Raw genomic sequence first — 18,884 nt, forward strand, 5'->3', positions numbered from 1 at the left:
TAATCGAAACGAAAAAATTTCTGAATTTCTTCCGAACTCCTTAACCTACTGACATACATAATAAGTGTGAGGTGAATCAAGTGCATAATTCAACATGAGCAACACAGAAGGTGAAATTCTGACGATTTTTGTGGGACAATCTGGAGTCCAAGTGGGCAATGCGTGTTGGGAACTTTTTTGTCTCGAGCATGGCATAAAACCAGATGGTTTCATGGTTCAAGGTTATGACACTGATGACAACTCATATCAGACATTTTTTTCCCCATCTCAAGTTAATATTGCAAATCTTCTATTTAAACGAGCTCATACATAGTTTCATATTTTAAATAAAATCAATTATAATTATTGTTATTATAGGCATGTAAATTAACACCGCGTTCAATAATGATCGATTTAGAGCCAACAGTAATTGATGAAGTGCGTACTGGTTGTTACAAATCACTGTTTGATCCAACATTATTAATAACTGGAAAAGAAGACGCAGCTAACAATTTCGCACGTGGTTATTGCAATGTTGGCCATGATATTATTGATGTTGTTATAGACCGCATTCGTCGTGTGTGTGAAGATTGCTCTAAATTAATAGGATTTATTATTTTTCGGTGACAAATTAATTTTTTATTGTACACGGAGAAAAAAATATTGCTATTACCACGACACAGTATAGTGATGATCACGATCCCCGCATGACTATACTTTAGATGTGCATATGCCCAATCTAGTGGATCGTGATTATCACGATCCACATGGATTCGGATATCGAGTGTCTATATTGCTATGGTTTATAGATGATTAGTTGTCTTGAATTAAATATTAATTATATTTTATTGCAGATTATTATTTTTTTGGTATATTATTGTTATTAACATAAATACAAATTCCTTTTGTAGCTTGATTAGTTAAAATTTTTTGTGTAGATTATGACAGTCAAGAATTGGGTTACCCTGAATAAAAAAAAGTATTGAGACAAAGAAAAAAGTATTGAAAAGTATTGGATTGATTAGAAAACCAATTCTTTTCAATACTTTTTTCTTTGTCTCAATACTTTTTTTTAATCAGGGTAGGTTTAAAAATGTTTAAATAATGACTTACAGCAGTACTGTTGGAATTGATCTCATATGACTTTTTTTTTAATTTTTACAAATATTATTATTATTTGTTTAGAAATTTATATTATCGAAGTATTCATTGAAAAGAGGCAAGTATTTTTATCATAAGAAAAAAATTTTTTAATGGAATTTTTACTCCTTTCTGTACATATTTCATACAATAACATATTTTTGTATAAAACAGTATGGGATCAAATCATTTATGCTAAAAAAGACTTTTATGAAAACAAAAATTTTATTTATTTAATACAATTTATAATGTACATTGTTTTTCCTTATCAACGCAGTAGAATTATATACAATAACTACGGACACAGCATTAACACAGTTAACATAGGAACTATGATCGCTATTATTATTAATTCACTAATTTATGTAATTATCACTATTTCATCACCAAAATTGTAAACAAATCCACTCGTAAGTTTCAGACTTGGTTATGCGTGGTGGCGCTGAAGGCGTCGTGGATCGTGATAATCACGATCCGTTTCGCCGTAGTAAGGAAACGTTTCTTTATGATCACAATACGTTTTGACATATTCACATACCACGGCAAGTGAATATAAGAATCCGAAGTATTGAGTATATCAGGTTATAATATTGTGAAAATGACAATACTGTTTTGAGCTAATCACAATACTACGTTCACGATCCACTGAATCGCTACAATAGCAATATATACTTTTTTCTCCGTGTACACATACTTATGGATTAAATATTAATTTTGAAAATTTTAGATCGTTTGGTGGTGGCACAGGAAGTGGATTTACTACATTATTACTAGAAAACATAAAACAAGATTATGATAAATTAACAAAATTAGATTTTTCGATTTATCCAGCTCCACATATTTCAACGTCTGTAGTCGAGCCTTACAATGCTTTATTAACGACACATGGAACTGTTGATTATGAAGATTGTTGTTTTATTGTTGATAATGAGGCACTCTATGATATCTGCTCCAAGTACGAATTTAACAATTAATAATAATTTTTAATCAGCATATGCTGTAGCTATTCATCTTGCTTATCATTATCAATAAAGTATAAATGGGCGTTATTACTTATAATTTTTCCCAAATTTTTATAGCTCAACCCAGAGCAGTTAGATGTGACGTTATTAACCCATCAGTACTCACGTTATGAGCATTTTGCTCACGCTCGATTTAAAACAATGAAAACTTTTTTTTTTTAAATGGAAAGGGTAGATGAAATTTTTTCTACCTTCGAGTAATTTTACCTATTTTCAAATTATGAACTTTTGAAATGCTTTAATATTATATATATTTTATGAAAAAATATTTTTTTCATGCGCGTCGGAAATTGTGAGCATTCTTCTCTTCACGAGATTATAGGTGTAACAAAAAAAAATTTACTTTCGGTAACGGTCGGGCTAGGTCGTGTATCTTCGTAACTGTATAGCTGCCCGGCCGCATGGAGATTAAACGTGAGCAAATCTCTCATCACGAGAGTAAAGATTATCGAAAAGTTCACGTGTATATAATATAATATAAAGTTGCAATCGTATAGGGACCGGCAGTTAAGAAATTTTTTTTTATTTATTATTAAATTTTTTCATTTCATGTCTTGTGAAACTATTTATCAAAATTTTATCTAAAAATTTAAATTTTTGTTATGCGCCTTTTTAGCTTTAGGCACTACTTTTCTAAAAGCTAAAAGGGAGCATAACTTGAGTTACGCCCTTTTAGCTTTAGGATGCTCGAATTTTTTTTTCTTCATATCTTCGTGCTGTGAGTGATTTTAAGAAGAATGACAAAAAAAAATTTTTTATACGCTTTTTTAGCATGGATCACTACTAACTTGTAGCTATGCACTCTTTTTGCATTATAGGCACGCGATTTGTCAAAACAATTGAATATCAAAGATTAATTATCAATAGTTCTTGTTAGAAAAATCATGTTAATAATTGAAATAATACTCTGGCCAACAATTGGTGTTGTAAATTATCCAATGTACCTAATATTAGTATGGCTTTGGCTATTCATTTTAATATAAGTACTAAAGATAATATTGTATCTGAATACAGAACAACTAACAAAAGTACTGAAATTATTAACATGTTAGTGAATAGATTACCTAATGTCAAAACTATTTTATAGATTAACAATAAAATTTATTTATTAGTTTAGTAAGCATAATATTGCTGGTTAGTATTTGGAACACAGGCGGTCAGTATTTAGTAAGTAGTGGTCAATATTCGGAGCAATCGGCTGTAACGTTAATTATTACAATTTAATATATATTATTATGTATTTTATAAATAAAAATATTATAGTTTGTAACTCAAAACTGTAAAAATGCATAACACCCGATTCAGCTCATAATCTCTTCCAATAAATTAAAAAATACTGTATTTATCTTCATTTTATCTAAACTGGTCAATATTTGGAGCCTTTACCCTACTTATAGCCTTGAACTTAGGAAATATCAAGAAAAATCGACTTTCAGAATTCTAGACCAGAATACCTTCTCAAAGACAGAAAGCTTTTTTAACTTCCCGCTAAGAAAATCGGGAAGTTATTGGTTTTACCCCGTTTTTCGAAAATCGAGTTTTCATCAGATCTCGATGTTTCGAAGTCCTAGGAAGCTTCCCTGAATGTTTTCGCGATGATGTTCGTATGCCTGTATGTATGTGTGTGTGTGTGTTTTTTTTTTCTTTTTTCCTTAGGGGGGGGGGGAATCCTTTTTACGGATTCTAGGCATAGCTGTTTGGCCTGGATATGTGGCGACTCGACGCAGCGTCATACTAAACTCGACGCTGACGCCCCTACCCACTAAACCCTAAACCCCTTTCTCTTCTATCCTCTGATCCCCCATGGTACCGCCGTAAGGCATTTCTTCGCGGGGGGAGGAATTAGCTGCCGCTCTTCCTTCTGGTGGCTAAGATGTTATTTCTTTCTTCTAGATTCTGTCTTTCGCTCTTTTCCTCTCAATGGATCGCAACTCTGTAAGCACTTTTGAAGCAAAAGTGCTTGTGGCGTTCCAGGCAGCTTCTGACGACAACATTGCTTCTACTATTGATTCTGGTTGGGTTCTCTTTTTCAGAATCTTCTCTAACTCATCGCGCTGTTGGTTGAAACGTGGACACACAAAGAAAACATGCTCCGCATCTTCATTGACCCCTGGACAGGACGGGCACTCTGGGGTATCATCGTGCTTAAAGCGGTGAAGATACTTCCGGTAACATCCATGTCCTGATAACATCTGCGTTAAATAATAGTTGATCGCACCGTGACTCTGGTTGAACCACACATCAATCCGAGGTATGAGACGGTACGTCCACCGAGCTTTCTCTGAAGAATTCCACTCCTGTTGCCATCTTGCGATGCTGTGTTGCCGTTCTTCCCTTCTAAGTTCTTCAGGGCTCAGTGTGGTTGACCTTTTTTGTTGGTATAGGTTCCGTCTTTCCTCAGCTAGGACTCTGAGAGGCAGAGTACCGGAAATAACACACACTGCTTCCTCTGATATTGTGCGGAAGGCGCTAGTTACTCGTAGGGCACTCATACGATATATTGGTCCACCTTTTCTCCATGAATCTTGCACCTCTAGTGCGTCAGCCCAAATGGATATTCCGTAGGTGAGCACCGATGTGACTACTGATGACAATAGCAGCCTCCTGCTCTGCTTTGGGCCTCCGACGTTCGGCATCAATCGTGCGAGACTAGCTCTCACTACTGACGCTTTCATACAGACGTGTTCTACTTGCTGCTTGAAGTTGAGTCGGGCATCAAGCATCACTCCCAGATATCGTATATGAGGTTGTGATGTGATTTCTCGGTCACCGACTTTTAGCTTAATTGTTTCAACTTCTTTTCGGCTGGTAATAAGCACTGCTTCGGTCTTCTGCTTGGCCGGTTGTAGGTTCACTGTATCCATCCACTGGTTGATCTCAAAAGTGATGTTAAACAGATGTTGAATCTCGTCGAGGTGTTTGGCGACGATCACTGCGGCAACATCATCCGCATACGCTACCAGTTTGACACATCTTGGAAGCTTCAGTCTCAGAAGTCCGTCATACATGATATTCCACAGAAGTGGACCAAGAACAGAGCCCTGTTGCACACCACCGGTTATATCATACTCTTTCGGACCATTCTTTGTATCGTATTTCAGCACTCTATCTGTAAAATAGCTAATCACTAGTCTGCGAAGATATGTTGGCACGTTCTTCTCGTCGAGAGCTTGCATGATGTAGTCCCAATTAGCGGAATTGAAAGCATTTTTGATGTCCAAGGCAGCCACCAGAAAGTACTTCTTCGTTCCACCCTTCCATCTAGTTCCTGCGATTGTCTCTTTGGCCGTATTAACAACCAGGCTGATCGCGTCCAGGGTTGATCGTCCTTTCCGGAATCCATACTGGTTCTCTGCCAAGAGTGGGCCGACTACTGCATCTATTTTCTGATGGATGATACGCTCAAATATCTTACCCGCCGTATCCAGCATGCAGAGTGGTCGGTAAGATGACGGTTCTTCTGGCGGTTTCTTTCCTTTAGGTAAAAGTACTAACCGTTGCTGTTTCCACTTACGAGGAAAAGTCCCCTCCTTGAGGCATGCGTTGTAAGCGTCTAGAAATAATGTTGGTGCTGCCTTTATGATGGTTTTCAAGGCTATATTAGGGATTCCGTCCAATCCCGGCGCTTTATTATTTCCTACCCGATTACAGGCCTCCAACAATTCTTCTTCAGTGACAGGTGGAATGCCGTCCAGTTCACCTTGCGTTGACTGATAATTGAGACTGTCTTGCTGTGGAAACAGCGCAGTGACGATTTTCTGAAGGAGTTGGGGACACGTAGGTGACGGCATTTGTTGTTTCTTCAGGTGCGTCATGACCACCTTATACGGCCGACCCCACACGTCTTTGTCGACCTCGTATACGAGCTCTTTCCAGCATCTTCCTTTGCTCTCTTTTATGGCCTTATTAAGTTCACGACGAGCTTTTTTGTACTCTGCGATCAGCACTGCAGAGTTAGGTCGTTGATAGCCACGCTGAGATATTCTTCTCTTTCGATGACACTCTTTACGGAGGTTGCTGATATGATCATTCCACCAGTGTACCGCAGGTCTTGAATTCATAACACGTTTGCGAGGCATACTGGCATCACAAGCTTGTGTTACTCGCATCATCAGGGCCTTAGTATGTTCTTCTGCACATCCAGTTTCTATCGGATCACTATCGAGGGCTGTTAGCAATACTTCTGGGTCAAAAGATTTCACCTTCCAACCGACGGTGTTAAATTGCTTGATAGGCCCCCTGAGGTTCTGGTCGTTTGACGTTTTCCAGAGTATCGCATGATGGTCACTGGCAGTGTAGATGTCCAGTACCTTCCAGTTAGAGTTACCTTTAGCAAGGCTGGTACTGACAAAAGTGACGACTACAATCGAGCTTGCGTCACCTTTGGTGTAGGTCGGCGTGCCACCACTGTTCAGCAAGACTACATCTAGTGTAGAAAGAGCTTCTAGCAGCTCTCTTCCTCGTGCATTAGTCTGCTTACTGCCCCAGTCCACTGCCCAGGCGTTAAAGTCCCCGGCTATCGCCACTGGATGATGTTGCTTCGCGTCCTCGGTCAGTCGATCCAAGAAGTCAGTAAACTCAGCAATTGAGAGGCTAGGTGGTGCGTAGAAGCTGTAAAAACGGATGCCATCTACTGATGCTGCTGTAAAGCCAGCGTTGCCATTGGTAGCTACACTCTGGAAAGGGAGCTTACCACAAGCCCAGATCACAGCTTTCGTGGTGATATCCGTCTCCCAAGGTTGTCCAGCTAAATGTTTATATGGCTCCGATAAAAGCACAACGTCGAGCTATAATTCCCGTTCTGTCTGCATAAACAGGTCATGCGCAGCTTCGCAGTGATTGATGTTAAGCTGCAGTATCCTCATGTTCGTTTATTTGTCAGCTTCTGGAGTGCTTCTTGGAAGACTGGGCATCGGCCAGAACCAGACCGGTGAGCAGTGTCCTGAGAGCCAGGTTTTTCCGCAAATAACGCACATTTCACTTTATTTGGGCATTGAGCAGCTTGATGACCTGTTTGCTCACATTTGATGCAAAGCCCAGATTGGTCGACTTCGCTTTTACATTGGGCAGTAGTGTGCCCAAAGTGCCAGCACTTATAGCATCGTAGTGGTGTCTTAACTGCTCTGACACGGCAATTTACCCAGCCAATCCTTATTTTGCCTGTCTTTCCGAGTATCTTCTGCACTATTGCTGCTGGCAATCGTACTGAAGCAGTCTGAGGACCTCTGTAGGCCGGACGAATTTTAATGACATCTTAAGGTATTTCGTAGTCATTTCCAGCTGCCTCTTGTAAGGCCTTCCGGACATCGTCTTTAGTTGTTTCGTCGTCAATGTCCCGGATTTCAAGCTGTTCCTCTGGGCCTTTACAGATGACTTGCGCTTCTTCTTTAAGGATGCTCTTGATGGTCTTCAGCAAAGCTTGTCCTTTGTCTGCGGTCTTTCTGGAAAGCGTAATGAGCATATTCCCATCATTCGTCTTTTGAACCTTGTCAACGACGTCACGGGTCTGATCTGGTGGGACATCTTTTTTAATCTGACGCAGTATCTCGGCATATTTTGCCTTCTCAACGGGTCGAATAATTAAGGCATCTGGTTTGGTGAATTTTCGCGGTTTTTTCCGCTTAGGCTCCGGCCGAGATTTGTTCACCGGTTGTTTTTGTAACCGCTCTCTCGCTTGCTCCTTCTTCTCCTTCTTGGATTGGACCTACTGACATTCAGTCACCTCTTTTTTTCCGGCGTTCTGCACTGCCGTGTTTTTCGGAGGGCTTGGTTTCAGGTCCTTTTTCTTCACAACTTGGCTGATCGTTGGGTCGGGAGAAGATCGATCTTTTCTCTTAGTTGACTTGCTGCTAGTTCTGCTTCTGTCTTCCGCGACTGATTCACCGTCACCTTCGGCTCCAGTGTCCATTGCTTCTTCATTCACGACAGTTGCTTGAATGCTTCTCTCCGGTGTAGTGCGAGAAGTGCGTCGTACTGTTAAACGCCATTCTTCATCAAGTTTCTTGAATCTCTGGAGGGCATTGGCTACGCTGGTCGTCTTGGTCTTAATCTCCTCGTGGATATTGACCTTAGATTGGATGAAGTCATTTAGCTCACTGGTCAGCTTTTCAAGGCGTTGCAACGCTTGTGACCGCTTCATTTCAGCGCTTGCTTCAATCGCTGCTTGTTGGGCATGAGGCCCGTTTTCACTATTGTTGTTTTTCTGAATTTTACTCATACTTTTAAATTCACCAGCGCATCGTACGGAGTGGAGCGGGTTGCCATAACTAGGAACGGGTGTACCCTCGGAGATAGTACTCCTACCCCAGTTCCCTGAGGCCTAGCCGACACTTAGCCAGTCCCGGAATACACGGACGGACTAGACTCGCTCGGAGCGGAGAAGATTCCGATCTCTAACACTCACTGCGTACTTCCTGATCAAGGCCCGAAGTGGCTGGCTCCTGATCCACTGCTGCAACTTACAGCTCGGCAGAGCAAGCTCACATCAGCCGTGGCCTGCATCGTCGGAAACTACGACACGAGGTTCCGGTCACTCCCAGTGGGTCACGGCAGGGAACGATCGTCTTGTTAGGTCAGTTAGTGTGACCAACCCATTAAAGGGGAGTTTTGCCCACGGGAACGTATTTTATTTGGCTCCTACCCTCTGTACCAGGTACAGCGAGCGTTCTCCCATCCGCTACGGGGAGACGCGCCTGGTAGCAGTTTCTCCTCTGCCCCAAGTGTGTGTGTGTGTGTGTGTGTGTGTGTGTGTGTGTGTATGTAACCCTTTTATAACTTTTGAACGGCTTGACCGATTTTATCGCGGTTGGTGCCATTCGAAAGGGCTTGACCAAACTTAGATTTTGAATACACTTTGAATAGATTCGGACTGGTAAATTTTGAGAAATCTCAAAAAAACTACAAGAAAAATTTTTTTGAAATATGGTTTTTTTGGAATTACTTTTAAATGGCTTCACCGATCAATTCCAAAATCTATTCAGCTCTTAAGATAAAAAAACCACGTCGATCACCGCAAGCCCGGATGAAATCGGTTGATTCATGCGTGAGTTATCGTTGTCGAAAGAAAACCAAAAAAAGTGTTTTATCGGAATTACTTCGAAATTCCTGGCTCGATCGATTTAAACTTGAACATTCTTCAACATGGAGCTTTAAAAATTGCGTCGAATACCACCAACCGCTTGAAAATCGGTTCATTCATTCAAAAGTTATTGCCGTTTGAAAATTCAAAAAACTGTGTTTTATTAAACTGCTATTAGTTTTAAGCTCGAAGAGCTAAAAATGACACAAAAATCATATTTTTGAGTTCGAAGAGCTCAAAAACGTAATGTGTAATTTTGAGCGCTTAAGAGCATGTAATACAGTCTGTTGTCGGTAATTCAGTTTGGATTAGTGATAACAAATGCCAATTGAATATATCGGATTGTTTATTTGAAACACATAAAATGCACTGAAGATTATCAGGCTGACTGTCAATACTCCCAATACCGTTCAAAAAAATTAAATTATAGTTTATTTACTATAGTAAATGAAATTTTTTGTTGATAATTAGTTTTCTATTCAAACCTAGTTGCATTTTAATAATTCTGTCTTATAAGTAATCTAAACTAAAGTAAAGATTAACCAAAAAATTAAATCAATCTCAAAGATTATATTGGTTGTAAGTTTATGAGTAATTTCTTTATAGTAAAGTTTATTTACTTGAATATATGATGGGCCCGGAGATAAGGCAGTTTTACACGCGAACTCTACCTATTTATTTATCATTTTGTTATTTTTTTTCAATTATTAAATTTAAGAATCAATTTACGAAGGACTATTATAAACATACTCCGGCCAAGTTTAATAATTTTTTGTTTGAAAATTACTTGGTCAAGAAGCGTTTCGGTATTTTGTCCAAAATTTGAATATTCTCTGTCCTACATGTTCTTAAGTACAAAATGAGCGAGAAGTTGCAGGAATGGCCTTCATGGTCAACCGTTGTCCTAATTTTTAACTTCCCGCTAAGAAAATCAACGATTTTCAAAATTCGGGAAATTATTGGTTTTACCCCGTTTTGCGAAAATTGAGTTTTCATCAGATCTCGACGTTTTAAGGTCACAGGAAGCTTCCCTGACTATTCCCGCGATGGTGTCCGTGCGGCTATATGTATGTGTGTGTGTGTGTGTGTGTGTGTGTGTGTGTGTGTGTGTGTGTGTATGTATGTATGTAAACTTCTTATAACTTTTGAACGGCTTGACCGATCGGATCGAAATAAGTGGCGATTCAAAGAGTATCATTGCCATTAAATTTCGTGAAAATTTGAATCATTTCGGTTCGCTAGATTTTGAGAAATCTTAAAAATAAAATTTTCAAAAAATCGTTTTTTTGGAATAACTTCTAAACGGTTGCACCGATCAATTTCAAAAACTATTCTGCTCTTAAGTTTAAAAAACCACGTCGATTGCCACCAGTCCCGTCAAAATCGGTTAATTCGTTCGAGAGTTATCGAAAACGAAAAATTAAAAAAAAAAGTGTTTTTTTCGAATTACTTCGCAATTCCTTGTTCGATCGATTTAAACTTCAAAATCCGTTATGAGGTTTCAAAAAGTGCGTCGAATGCTACCAACCGCGTAAAAATCGGTTCATTCATTCAAAAGTTATTGCGGTTTGAAAATTCAAAAAGTAGTGTTTTATCAAACTTCTATCAGACTTTTGAGCTCGAAGAGCTCAAAAGCATAGAAAAGCTATCTCTTTGAGCTCGGAGAACTCAAAATAACACAGAAATTGTACTTCTGAGCTCGAAGAGCTCAAAAACAAAATAAGTGAAATTATTCAGTGAACAGGCCCAGCCGCGATGAAGTCGCCCCTGAGGGACTCCCAATTTCACGAGCCGCACCTGTCTACCGCTAGTTCCCGCAAAAACTAACCGCCTATGAAAGCTTAGCTTGACTGATCACGCCATGTCTCGGTGGTGTGATTGTCTGATCGCTCCGCTGACATGCGCAATCGGCCTTCTTCTCCAAGTCGACGAGGAAGAAGACGCATTATTATTATTATCTTTCGCTTCCACGCTTTTGTTGCAACAAGTCGCCATTATTGTTTCTTTACTTTCGCTTTTTGCTAACAAATCGTATTTCGCTTATTTAATAAGTTAATTTGCTTAAATTAATTGTTATTAACCCGCTTTAGTTTGTTACAGATAAATTGTGTTATTTGTAAAAATAATTCTCCGCTTTTCCAGTGTCGGCAGTGTGCTCAACCACGTGTCAACCGGCTTCGCTTGATTAATCACGCAGTGCTTTATTTATCCGCTTTTATTTAAACAATCCACTAATTAACATATTAAATATAACTTGTATTTAGTGTAAATAAATTTATAGTGTTCATTTTAATAAATGTTTCCGCGTTTTAATTGAGATATCCAGACCAAAACCTGATCCTCCGCTTTTTCGCATTTTCAGCATTTTACATAAATGTTGAGCGTTTAGGTATGGAGTTAGCGGGAAGTTGCAGGGATGGCCTTTAGGGTCAACCGTTTTCCTAATTTTTTTTATTCAAAGTCGAATATTTCCGCAAAAAATTAATGTAGAGAAAATTTTAATTGTCAAGTCAAAGATCAATGAACAAGTTACTCAGTCCATATGATAAAATAAATAACCGAAAAAAACTTCAAAATTGAACACTATAATATCTTTTCTAGCAACTTGGAAGTTGAACGTCCAACATATACAAATTTGAATCGCCTACAATCACAAGTAGTTTCAGCTGCTACTGCATCATTGAGGTTCGAAGGATCACCTAACGTCAGATTAGATGAATTACAAACTAATTTAGTACCATATCCACGGATTCACTTTCCTCTAATAACATATTCACCGATAATAACTGCAAGACAAGCATCTAATGTAGATATGAACGTATTGCATATAACGAATGAGTGTTTTCAACCTTCGAATCAGGTACCCTAGTAGTCTACTTTAATTATAAACATTACTCTTCAATCGCTTTATCCTGATAGCCTATTGAACTACTTTTTTTATCAAATTATTAATTGGTGTTAAAAAATCATTTTGCGATAAACCTTTTAATTTATTTATAGAAGTAAATACAATTTTATTTATTATCTACGTATCATAGATCATTAGTGATAATCAAGATAATTTTATCAAATTAATCAGATTAAAAATACATACACGGTGAGAAATTTCCATTATTTTTTAGTCTGCATGGATTTTAGATATTACAATGGTGCATATTACTAGTGAACCTTATTGACTCAGAATAAAATTTTACAATGGCCCATAGTAATTTCCGAAACAAATGAAATCAGACATAGTAAATGGTAGAAATTGAAATGTACCATAGTAAAATGGAATATGCAATAATTTAAATTTCCGAATGTACTATAGCAAAAAAAATAAGAAAACGTTTGTAAAAAATAAAAAATTTTAGATTAAAAAATGTTTTTAGCAATCAAAAAAAACATCAAACCAAACAAGATTTTTAACTTCCCGCTAAAAATCTCAGATTTTCAAAAATCGGGAAGTTATTGTTTTTACCCCGTTTGGCAAAAATCGAGTTTTCATCAGATCTCGACGTTTGAAGGTCACAGGAAGCTTCCCTGACTACCCCCGCGATGTTGTCACTATGTCTGTATGTATGTATGTGTGTGTGTGTGTGTGTGTGTGTGTGTGTGTGTGTGTGTGTGTGTGTGTGTGTGTGTGTGTGTGTGTGTGTGTGTGTGTGTGTGTGTGTGTGTGTGTGTGTGTGTGTGTGTGTGTGTGTGTGTGTGTGTGTGTGTGTGTGTGTGTGTGTGTGACTATGTGACTCGCTTATAACTTTTGAACGGTTGAACCGATTTCATCGCGGTTGGTGCCATTCGAAAGGGCTACGCTGAACTTAGATTTCCTGAGAATTTGAACCGATTCGGACCGATAGATTTTAAGAAATCTTGAAAAATCTTAAAAAAAATAAGAAAAAAATCATTTTTGAAAGTAGTTTTTTTGGAATATCTTTTAAACGGCTCTATCGATCAACTTCAAAAACTTATCCGCCCTTAAGCTTGGATAACCACGCCGATCGGCGTTAACCCGATCAAAAACGGTTCTTTCGTTCGAGAGATAGCGTGAACGAAAGAAAACCGAAAAACCGAAAAGTGTTTTTTCACATAACTTCGTCATTTCTTCTCGGATCGTTTTTGATGATATAGAATACTTTCAGAAGTTAAAACCGCGTCGATTGCCGCCGAAAACGTGGAAATCGGTTGATTAGTTCGAGAGATATCCTCGACGAAATATTTGGAAATAAGGATTTTTTCAACATAACTTCGACATTTTTGGAATAACTTTCAAACAGCTCTACCGATCGATTCCAAAACTAATCAGTTCTTAACATCATAAAACCACGTCGATTGCCACCAAGCTGGTCAAAATCGGTTGATTCGTTCGAGAGATATCGTGAACGAAAGAAAACCGAAAAAGTGTTTTTCAGAGTTACCCGAAATTTCTAGTTTGACCAATTGAAACTTAGAAATTATTTATAAAGGCTTAAAACTACGTAGAATGCCGCCAACCGCGTAAAAATCGGTTCATTCATTCAAAGTTATTGCGGTCTGAACATGCACAAAATAGTGTTCCATGAAACTTCTATCAGACTTTTTAGCTCAAAGAGCTCAAAAGCATAGAAAAGGTATCTTTTGAGCTCGGAGAGCTTAAAACAACACACAGATTGTACTTTTGAGCTCGAAGAGCTCAAAAAGCGGCCAGGTATTAACGGAATTAGCGGGAAGTTGCAGGGATGGCCTTTAGGGTCAACCGTTTTCCTAATTTTTTGTTTGCAATAATTTTTAAAAATATTTTTTTAAAATATAGTTTTTTTTATTTTTTTTTTTTCATTTTTAACAATGAACGTAGGATTTATTTTAGCAGTTAATTTTATTATGAATAATTATAAACACAATATATAACTTTTAAATTATTTTTTATTATTATTAGAAGTATCGGTTGCAGGTTAACCATCGAATGTTTGTTTTCATTTTAATTTTTCACGGTAAATTATTAAATATTTTATTATTTATGAATCTTACAAATTTTCATTAACTATAGTTAATGAAATGAATAGCTATTCATGTGTTGATGGATTTATAAACTAATATTTATTTAAAACTTAATGTTTATTGCAATTTTCATAACACCGTTAACCACTACTGATAGCGTCTGTAGACTTATGTTGACAAAACAAAGCAGCACGAAAAAATGAAAGAGCGCGCGTCGCGACTGACGCGCATACGTTTACTATGGGACATTTGAAAATTTCATAGTCACAATTTTAAATTTAAACCGAGTACACGTGACTAAATGTGAAACTTTTTTATAAATTTTTATTGTCGACTGAGCAACAGAAATTTTACTATGGAACTATAATGAAAAGTTTTAAGCACACTAACAGTTTTTGTTCTGTCAGTTTACGAAAATTTTTTATATATGTTTATGTAACAGTTGCATGGTCAAATTTACTATGGTCCCTAGTAAATATTGATTGGTACAATATGATATTCTTAAATTTTTATGGTAATATTTTGAATTGAGTCATTAAGGTTCAGTCTTATTATGTATGCATAGTAAATTTCTACAGAAATTTCTCACCGTGTATCAACAAAAATATTGATATACATGAGGCGCACTCCACCTTTGAACCTTATTTATTTTTCGCTGAGAAAGTTATTAATTTTCAAATATTTGGGAAATTAATCATTTTAGTTTTCGATTGGATCAAATATTATGTACACGGAAAAAAATAGGTGTTGCAACAGGACTTCCAGTGGAAGCTACAGGATAAAATGGAAAATTTTAATTGACGTTTATTTTTAGCAATTTTAAACTGGAAAAATTTCGGGAATGAATTCGGAGTAAAATTTCATTTCTATTACGCAGAGTACTGGAGTAATTGAATATAAATAATTTTTAATCAACTAAGAAAAATTTTCATGAATCGATTCAAATCGATGATCAAAATTGGTCAATTTTTTTTTCGGCAGGATTAAAAAGATATTCAAATTCAAAAAAATAATCGAATTTGTAAAAGACAAAATTTTGAAAAAAAAAATTCGACCTTAATTTAAAAAAAAAAATTAAATTTTGAAAACAGTAAAAATTTTGAAGAAATATTAAATTTTGAAAAAAATTTTAAATCCTAAAAAAAATCTGGAAATCTCACAGGATTTTGTCCTTATTATTTGTTAAAACAAAGTAACGGTAATTTTTCTTCTGTCTTTTATGTACGGCTGGTGCTTTATTTATATTCTTCAGTATGCAACTTCTAAAACATTTCAAGTATACACCACTTGTAAAGTTTAAAAAGTCTTGCGACGCTTAAAAAATTATTTTGTCTAGCTGATTCTTAATAAGGGTTTTTAAAACGTGATAAACTAATTTGATTTTTTTTACGACACCTTAATATAGCATGATTGAATATTTCATTTAAAATAGCTTTTATTCATATTTAATTATCAGTTGGTGAAATGTGATCCTCGAGATGGTGCTTACATGAGTTGCTGTCTGTTATACCGTGGAAATATAAATCCAAATGACGTTAATCAATCGATTAAATTATTAAAAGAAAAAAAAGATGTGCGATTTGTTAATTGGAGCCCAACTGGTTTCAAGGTTAGTAATAAATATTTTATAGATTTTTTATTTTAAAACTGATAAGAAGCTCCCTATCGATAGAAAATTTTGAGATACGGCCTACAGAATCACCTATATTTCTTATCACTTAATTCCACTGGAAAAAAAAAACATATTGATTAAGGAAGTTGTAGCGTGATAGGCATTTCAACAGAAAATTATGAAATTTTTTTTATTGAAAGATAAATATATTAATAATTCACTACCAAAATTTCAGATCAATTGACCGCATCGTTTTTGAGTAATTAATTTTCGAAATTGTATCTTTTACACGTAGAGGTATAGAGAGATGGTAAAGTTAGTATGAAATCTTCCATACCACTCGAGTGGGCCAAAGATTTCATACTAACTTTATCATCTCTCTATACCGCTACGTGTAAAAGATGCAATTTCAAAAATTAATTACTCAAAAACGGTGCGGTCAATTGATCTGAAATTTTGGTAGTGAATTATTAATATATTTATCTTTCAATAAAAAAAATTTCATAATTTTCTGTTGAAATGCCTATCACGCTACAACTACCTTAAAGCAATACAAATTTTGAACTAAGAAATTTTTCTTGATTTAAGTAAATTATACTTGACTTAAGAATTTATCGTCTTATAGTCGAACTCAAAACGATTTTCATGGATCAAAAATTTTCTTCTCAAGTAAATCAAGTAAATTTTTTCAACAGTGTAATTTTCATTAAATGAAATATGAAGTTTTTAAAATAATAATCTAAAAAAATGTTGACTCTGTAGACCATCTCTGTCTGAATCATTGTTTCAATTCAAAATTTTTAACTTCCCGCTAAGAAAATCGAAGATTTTCAAAAATCGGAAAGATATTAGTTTTACCCCGTTTTTCGAAAATCGAGTTTTCATCAGATCTCGACGTTTTGAGGTCATAGGAAGCTCCCCTGACTATTCCCGCGAGGTTGTCACTATGTCTATGTATGTATGTATGTATGTATGTATGTATGTATGTATGTATGTATGTATGTATGTATGTGTGTGTGTGCGCGCGTGTGTGTGTGTGTGTGTGTGTGTGTGTGTGAAAGTATGTGAACCACTTATAACTCTTGAACGGCTGATTCGATTTTATCGCGGTTGGTGCCATTTGAAAGAGCTTGGCCAAACTTAGATTTTGAGTATAATTTGGACCGATTCGGATCAGTAGATTTTGAGAAATCTTAAAAAAACTAAGAAAAAAATTTTTTTCAAATGTGGTTTTTTTTGGATAACTATTAAACGGCTTTACCGATCGATTCCAAAAACTAATCAGCTCTAGACAATAAAAAACCACGTCGATTGCCACTAAGCTGGTCGAAATCGGTTGATTCGTTCGAGAGATATCGTGAACGAAAGAAAACCGAAAAAAGTGTTTTTTCGGGATTACTCCGAAATTTTTAGTTCGATCAATTAAAACCTGAAAATAACTTATAAGGCTAATAAAACTGCGTCGAATGCCGTCAACCGCGTGAAAATCGGTGGATCTATTCAAAAGTTATTGCGGTTTGAAAATTCCGAAAATAGTGTTCTATGAAACTTCTATCAGACTTTTGAGCTGGGAGAGCTCAAATGCATAGAAATATTATCTCTTTGAACTCAGCGAGCTCAAAATATCACATAAATTATATTTCGAGCTCGAAAATCTCAAAAATGTCATAAGTACAATTTTAAGCGCTCAGGTATGGAATTAGCGGGAAGTTGCAGGGATGCCCTTTAGGGTGAACCGTTTTTCTAATTTTTTTTTTTTTTTAAAAAGTAAATGAAAAATAGTAATTTGAAATGCGATACTTTTTCAGGTTGGAATAAATTATCAACCACCGACAACGGTCCCGGGTGGAGATTTAGGCAAAACAGATAGATCATTAGCAATGTTATGCAATAATACCTCCATACGTCACGCTTGGTTGAGATTGGCGCGAAAATATGATCTAATGTTCAAGAAACGTGCATTTGTGCATCATTTTATGGATGAAGGACTAGATGAGTCGGTGTTTGTCGAGGCTAGAGACAATATTGCAGCACTTATTGATGATTACAAAGATGTCGAGAAGTAATTTTTTTCGCGGAATTGTAATATTAGTTAAAAAAAAAAAAGTTATTTCGATTGAATAAATTTATTCATAAATTTATTCATAAATTTATTCTATTAATAGAATCTTAAAAATATTTACTATGATTATTTTATCAAGGTTTTTTTAATCTTCAAAATTTAAAGACAAAATTCTATCATTTTTTCGTATTATCGGGACTGCTAAAAATTGAGAGTGTTATCAAGATAAATAACAAACATAACATGGGATTTTGAAACTTATATAGACTCATCAGCTATAAAATATCTAAGCTAAAGACAATAAAAAATATTTTTTTTTACCTCAAAAATTTTAAAACCTCTTAAGTACCTTCTCAAGAATCAGTTGTGCTGAACTGTCTGATAGATTCCCCCGATATAAACTATCATGACGATAATTAAATTCTAGTTTTCAGATTTTTCCGCTGAAAAAGTTTTGAAGTTATAGTTCTTACGTAATCCTAAGGAATGTCGCAAAAAAAATTTTAGAAATTTTCTGCAGTCTTTTTACCAAATTAATTTACGGGCTTAGAAAAATTTTATCCTGCTGATCCATTATATAGGATATGATAGTTTGTTTGTCAAAATCTTGGATGTCACATTTAAAATTCATTTCTATCGAAATTTTTTTCGGAGATATTCGATTTTAAATGAAAAATAATCCTTTTGTCCTTAAGCGGTTAGGTGGGTTTCAGAGGTTCAAAAAAAGGGTATTTTTACTATTCTTTTTTTAGCATATACAATCATATATTTTATTTAAACAATTCAGCATATCAAAGATACGTATTTAAACAGTATTTTGTGAAATTTTTATTTAAAAATTCCGAAAACTCAGCTGTTGGTACCTCATCTCCTTTGACGTCTCAAAAATAAAAAAAAATGCTCTTGCCGTGGACAGCATAACTCATAATTAGTTCATCTAAAATCAAAGAACCAAACATATTTCATTAGTACATGGATAAATCTCGTTATTGGACGAAGGATTTTTTTTTTTTATTTCAACTAATTTTTTCGAGC

At 35.9% G+C, this 18,884-nt stretch overlaps 1 protein-coding gene across 1 annotated transcript; it reads left to right on the forward strand.

Annotated features, from left to right (window-relative positions):
- On the forward strand, nucleotides 1-17,893 carry LOC123262458 (tubulin alpha chain-like). The gene is made up of 6 exons (XM_044724678.1): nucleotides 1-271; nucleotides 358-602; nucleotides 1,847-2,074; nucleotides 11,821-12,079; nucleotides 15,632-15,784; nucleotides 17,596-17,893. Exons 1-6 carry the CDS (start codon nucleotides 95-97, stop codon nucleotides 17,851-17,853), a joined length of 1,320 nt encoding a protein of 439 aa, XP_044580613.1. The 5' UTR covers nucleotides 1-94; the 3' UTR covers nucleotides 17,854-17,893.
- Nucleotides 17,894-18,884: the final 991 nt, after the last annotated feature.

Source organism: Cotesia glomerata, linkage group LG4 (assembly GCF_020080835.1).
Source record: "Cotesia glomerata isolate CgM1 linkage group LG4, MPM_Cglom_v2.3, whole genome shotgun sequence".
Taxonomy (NCBI): Eukaryota; Metazoa; Arthropoda; class Insecta; order Hymenoptera; family Braconidae; genus Cotesia; species Cotesia glomerata.